At 47.7% G+C, this 5,689-nt stretch overlaps 1 protein-coding gene across 1 annotated transcript; it reads left to right on the forward strand.

Annotated features, from left to right (window-relative positions):
* The first annotated feature begins 2,245 nt into the window (after window positions 1–2,245).
* LOC140355661 (pancreatic secretory granule membrane major glycoprotein GP2-like) lies at window positions 2,246–3,751 on the forward strand. The gene is made up of 4 exons (XM_072440318.1): window positions 2,246–2,343; window positions 2,661–2,812; window positions 3,285–3,527; window positions 3,604–3,751. Exons 2-4 carry the CDS (start codon window positions 2,790–2,792, stop codon window positions 3,749–3,751), a joined length of 414 nt encoding a protein of 137 aa, XP_072296419.1. The 5' UTR covers window positions 2,246–2,343; window positions 2,661–2,789.
* The last annotated feature ends 1,938 nt before the right edge of the window (window positions 3,752–5,689 follow it).

Genomic DNA, 5,689 nt, shown 5'->3' on the forward strand with positions numbered 1-5,689 from the left:
GTTTCCGTTGTTATTGGTGGTGCCCAGGCAAAGCACTGCAGTTATAATTATACATCAAATATAGATGTATTTGATATTGAAAATAAGACATACTTCATAGTAGACACTCCAAATGTACTAGAGTATTTGCTCTTCTGGGCTAACCCTGTGTTGTTGAAAATGGTGTAATGTATTTGTGCTTTTAATTGTGTAAAAGTGCACTAATGTACCAAAAGTGCAACTGCAATTAACATAATCACATTTCTTCAAACATGTCAAATGAAGTGTCAAAGTTTCAATTAATTCTTCATAAAAAGTCATAAAATAGGACTTTTGTGACTTTCCACCTCATCCCTCCATTTACCCTCCAGGTGCTAAAATGTTAATTATTAGCATTCATGAATGAATGTATTTCTAATTAGGATATTATTTAGCTGCACCATTATGCACAGCTCCCCTTGCGCCCCCTGGAGGCTTTACCTGGCTTAACACTTTCTTTGTGAAGCTTAGAGGAAGCACTATATGATTTTAGTGCTGTTTTATGTCAAAGACTTTGGATGTTATTTGGCCGAAAAACTGTGCCAAAAAGTGCTAAAGCTAATGAGCGAGTTAGCTTCAGAGTTAGCTTCAGAGTTAGCTTCAAAGTTAGCTTCAAAGTTAGCTTCAGAGTTAGCTTCAGAGTTAGCTTCAGAGTTAGCTTCAACGTTAGCTTCAGAGTTAGCTTCAGAGTTAGCTTCAAAGTTAGCTTCAAAGTTAGCTTCAGAGTTAGCTTCAGAGTTAGCTTCAGAGTTAGCTTCAAAGTTAGCTTCAGAGTTAGCTTCAAAGTTAGCTTCAGAGTTAGCTTCAAAGTTAGCTTCAGAGTTAGCTTCAGAGTTAGCTTCAAAGTTAGCTTCAGAGTTAGCTTCAGAGTTAGCTTCAGAGTTAGCTTCAAAGTTAGCTTCAGAGTTAGCTTCAGAGTTAGCTTCAGAGTTAGCTTCAGAGTTAGCTTCAAAGTTAGCTTCAGAGTTAGCTTCAGAGTTAGCTTCAGAGTTAGCTTCAGAGTTAGCTTCAAAGTTAGCTTCAGAGTTAGCTTCAGAGTTAGCTTCAGAGTTAGCTTCAGAGTTAGCTTCAGAGTTAGGCTTTTAGGGCATTTTCGCAAAGTCAGAAATGGAAGAGAACGGGCTCATTTTGAAGAGGAAAAGTAGGAGAAGATAAATATATGAAAGATTCAGTCTTGTATCGTTTGAAAAAAATGTTTTATTGTAAATTGCTTTTTTTTCTACTTCTAAAGTTTACATTATATGAGGGTTTTTTTCAAACAGGGAATACTTGAGTATAAATGTAACATTATTTGTTCTGGATTTGAACACTAGATCAACCATTCCATGATATTATACCCACTGTAGCATGAAATGAATATATTTCCAAAAATATATAGCATGACTTTGTATTTTCTCCATTAGATTGAATTATGAACTGAACTTCAACTGGCACAAAGTGCAATGTTTGATCTCTTCTTTAGAGGCTCCTGCGCTGCATCTGAAATGATCCTCAAATGTCTGTGCTCTGACCCCAGGAGACGACACGGTGTGTTTCTCTAAAAGAGCCTCTGTTTCTCTGGTGAATTGTCTCCTGAAGGAAAAAGGCATCAACAGCTCCAGTCTGCACCTGAGCGACCCGTCCTGCACGACCCGTCCTGCGCGACCCGTCCTGCGCGACCCGTCCTGCGCGACCCGTCCCGTCCTGAGCGACCCGTCCTGAACGACCCATCCTGCACGACCCGTCCTGCGCGACCCGTCCTGCGCGACCCGTCCTGAGCGACCCGTCCTGAGCGACCCGTCCTGAACGACCCGTCCTGCACGACCCGTCCTGAGCGACCCGTCCTGCACGACCCGTCCTGCACGACCCGTCCTGCGCGACCCGTCCTGAGCGACCCGTCCTGAGCGACCCGTCCTGAGCGACCCGTCCTGAACGACCCGTCCTGCACGACCCGTCCTGAACGACCCGTCCTGCACGACCCGTCCTGAGCGACCCGTCCTGAGCGACCCGTCCTGAACGACCCGTCCTGCGCGACCCGTCCTGCGCGACCCGTCCTGCGCGACCCATCCTGCGCGACCCGTCCTGAGCGACCCGTCCTGAGCGACCCGTCCTGAGCGACCCGTCCTGAACGACCCGTCCTGCACGACCCGTCCTGAGCGATCCGTCCTGCACGACCCGTCCTGAACGACCCGTCCTGAGCGACCCGTCCTGAGCGACCCGTCCTGAGCGACCCGTCCTGAACGACCCGTCCTGCACGACCCGTCCTGCACCGGAGTCAAAGACCCCAAAACCAACAAGATCGCCTTCAGCTTCAGCGACACGGAGCACTGTGCAGCCAACGTGACGGTATGACCAGGACTGGACTGGACCGGGACTGGACCGGGACTGGACCGGGACTGGACTGGACCAGGACCGGGACTGGACCGGGACTGGACTGGACCGGGACTGGACCGGACTGGACCAGGACCGGGACTGGACCGGGACTGGACCAGGACCGGGACTGGACTGGACTGGACCAGGACCGGGACTGGACCGGGACTGGACTGGACCAGGACCGGGACTGGACTGGACCAGGACCGGGACTGGACTGGACCGGGACTGAGGTTGTTCAAGAGGCTGACGTGAAAGAAGAGCTGGTTTCATGTCCTGGCTTTGGGTTTCAGGTCAACGGAAGCAGAATCATTTACTCTAACACTATCATGATGTCTGGAGACACCGGGAGCATCATCACCCGGGACGACCAGCTGTCCATCCAGTTCTCCTGCGCCTACGTCCAGCCTTAAGTGCAGACCATGTCCCTGAAGATCATGGACAGGTAACACAACTGGTTTGGCCTCTACGTCGAATGGTCATTAGACTTTGGATAATTGAATCAAATCAACTTCATCGGAGACTTCAAACAGCCGGGTCCTGAAAACTGTACATGGAAAAGACACATTTGAGGACAGAGTGGGCAACAAACTCTGAACTAGGTTGTGGTAGAAGTCGCATTGATAGTGGAGGAACTAGTGCTGATCCTGGTAAAGACTTTGTCCTGGTTTAGACCTTGTTTGGACCTGGTTGAAGCTCAATTTAGAACGTGTTTCGTAATTAAGACCTGGTTGTATACAAATTGGATATAACTAGTTTAGAACTAGTGTTGCCCTGTTATAGTCCTGTTTTAGCTTAATTCCTGTTAGCTCATTACCTGGTTTAATTATGGGTTTGACCTGGTTTTTTACAAGTCTTGTCCTGGTTTTCACCTGGGTTTGTACCAGCTTCAGATGTAAATGTGTGTTTTTGTGCAGTTCTGTGGTGAAAGTGATCGACGCTGGAGAGTGGACCTACGTCTTCAACATGACGGCCTTCACGGACGGGGGCCTGAGCTCGCCCGTGGACTCCAGCACCGAGCTGCGCCTGGACCAGCAGCTCTGGGTCCAGGCAGAGGCCACAGAGGTGGACGACCAGCTCATGGCTCTGGTCATCGAGGAGTGCTGGGCGACCAAGGAGAATGACGCCAACGCAGCCCACAATTCCCTCATCAAGAACGGGTGAGAACTGGACTAAACCAGGACTAGACCAGGACTTGTTCAGTACTTAACCAGGACTAACTCTGTGTCCCTGCAGCTGTTCTGATGAGAAGAGCGTGGAGATGGTTTCTAATGGAGAGAGTCTGGCCAGTGTCTTCTCCTTCAGAGTCTTCCAGTTCGTGGGCAGCGGAGCAGATGTTTCCCTGCACTGTGACACCAAACTCTGCCTCGTCTACCCGTCTTAGACCCCTGTTTGACCTGTGTTTGACCCGTGTTAGACCTGTGTTTGACCCGTGTTAGACCCGTGTTTGTTTAACCCGTGTTAGACCCGTGTTTGACCCGTGTTTGACCCGTGTTAGACCTGTGTTTGACCCGTGTTAGACCCGTGTTTGTTTAACCCGTGTTAGACCTGTGTTTGACCCGTGTTAGACCCGTGTTAGACCCGTGTTAGATCCGTGTTTGTTTAACCCGTGTTAGACCCGTGTTAGACCCGTGTTAGACCCGTGTTTGACCCGTGTTTGACCCGTGTTAGACCCGTGTTAGACCCGTGTTTGACCCGTGTTTGACCCGTGTTTGACCCGTGTTAGACCCGTGTTAGACCCGTGTTTGACCCGTGTTAGACCCGTGTTTGACCCGTGTTAGACCCGTGTTTGACCCGTGTTTGACCCGTGTTAGACTCGTGTTTGACCCGTGTTTGACCCGTGTTTGACCCGTGTTAGACCCGTGTTAGACCTGTGTTTGTTTAACCCGTGTTAGACCTGTGTTTGACCCGTGTTTGACCCGTGTTTGACCCGTGTTAGACCCGTGTTTGACCCGTGTTAGACCCGTGTTTGACCCGTGTTTGACCCGTGTTTGACCCCTGTTTGACCCGTGTTAGACCCGTTTTTGACCCGTGTTAGACCCGTGTTTGACCCGTGTTTAACCCGTGTTAGACCTGTGTTTGACCCGTGTTTGACCCGTGTTAGACCCGTGTTTGACCCGTGTTTGACCAGTGTTTGACCCGTGTTTGACCCGTGTTAGACCCGTGTTTGACCCGTGTTAGACCCGTGTTTGACCCGTGTTAGACCCGTGTTTGACCCGTGTTTGACCCGTGTTAGACTCGTGTTTGACCCGTGTTTGACCCGTGTTTGACCCGTGTTTGACCCGTGTTAGACCCGTGTTAGACCCGTGTTTGTTTAACCCGTGTTAGACCTGTGTTTGACCCGTGTTTGACCCGTGTTTGACCCGTGTTAGACCCGTGTTTGACCCGTGTTTGACCCGTGTTAGACCCGTGTTTGACCCGTGTTTGACCCGTGTTTGACCCGTGTTTGACCCGTGTTAGACCCGTGTTAGACCTGTGTTTGTTTAACCCGTGTTAGACCTGTGTTTGACCCGTGTTTGACCCGTGTTTGACCCGTGTTTGACCCGTGTTTTACCCGTGTTTGACCCGTGTTTGACCCGTGTTTGACCCGTGTTTGACCCGTGTTTGACCCGTGTTAGACCTGCACATGATAGTCCTTGTTTACTCCTGTTTCTCTCTTTTTCTGAACTAATTATTAAACATTGCATTGATTGAGCATCATTTAAACTCTGTAAAATACAAATAAATAAATATGCAACACTCAGTAATTACACTGAGATTAATGCATTTTTGTCCTTTTCGTTCTAGACCTGTGGCTAGGAGTAAACACCACCACCTGCCTGCAGGGGGCGCTGGACTAAAAGGGTCTTTATAAGAATGGTGCAAATGTGAGGTGGTGGAGGAAATGATGGAGTTTTGACTTCAATTCTTTTAAAATATAAAGGTGTACTGCAAATATAATATATCTTACTTTAGTTCAAATGACTTAATTAGGAATATTAATCTGGATTTTGTGTAGTTTTGACCTGATTTCTTACTGTTATGCACATTATATTGAAATAAGAAAATACATTTGTCATTGTGGTAAATGCAGTGATGTCTAAATAAAACATTTGAACAGTTAGTAAAATAATGTTAGTACGTTAATACTTCTTAACTAGTCAAAACTACTGACTCTAAGATTACAATATCCAATTTAAGTTTGTTTAACTCCTCTAGAATGTATTTGCAGGAAGGTGTGGGCGGCGGTGGTGGAAAACTTTGACAATTTAGTTTTGAAATTTTGATTTAGAGTTTTTGTTTCATGTAATTTCTACTCATCTTCAGGAAACAGAGGTAGAAT

This window comes from Eucyclogobius newberryi, unplaced genomic scaffold (assembly GCF_026437365.1).
Source record: "Eucyclogobius newberryi isolate DKJ021-1_F unplaced genomic scaffold, fEucNew1.0.hap1 SCAF_12, whole genome shotgun sequence".
Classification (NCBI taxonomy): Eukaryota; Metazoa; Chordata; class Actinopteri; order Gobiiformes; family Gobiidae; genus Eucyclogobius; species Eucyclogobius newberryi.

Excerpts from the sequence above, each read along its gene's own strand:
- LOC140355661 (XM_072440318.1), top strand. The coding sequence starts at position 2,790 with ATGTCCCTGAAGATCATGGACAG. Across the intron at positions 2,813-3,284 it reads TCCCTGAAGATCATGGACAG|TTCTGTGGTGAAAGTGATCG; the intron begins GTAACACAACTG and ends GTTTTTGTGCAG. Across the intron at positions 3,528-3,603 it reads AATTCCCTCATCAAGAACGG|CTGTTCTGATGAGAAGAGCG; the intron begins GTGAGAACTGGA and ends GTGTCCCTGCAG.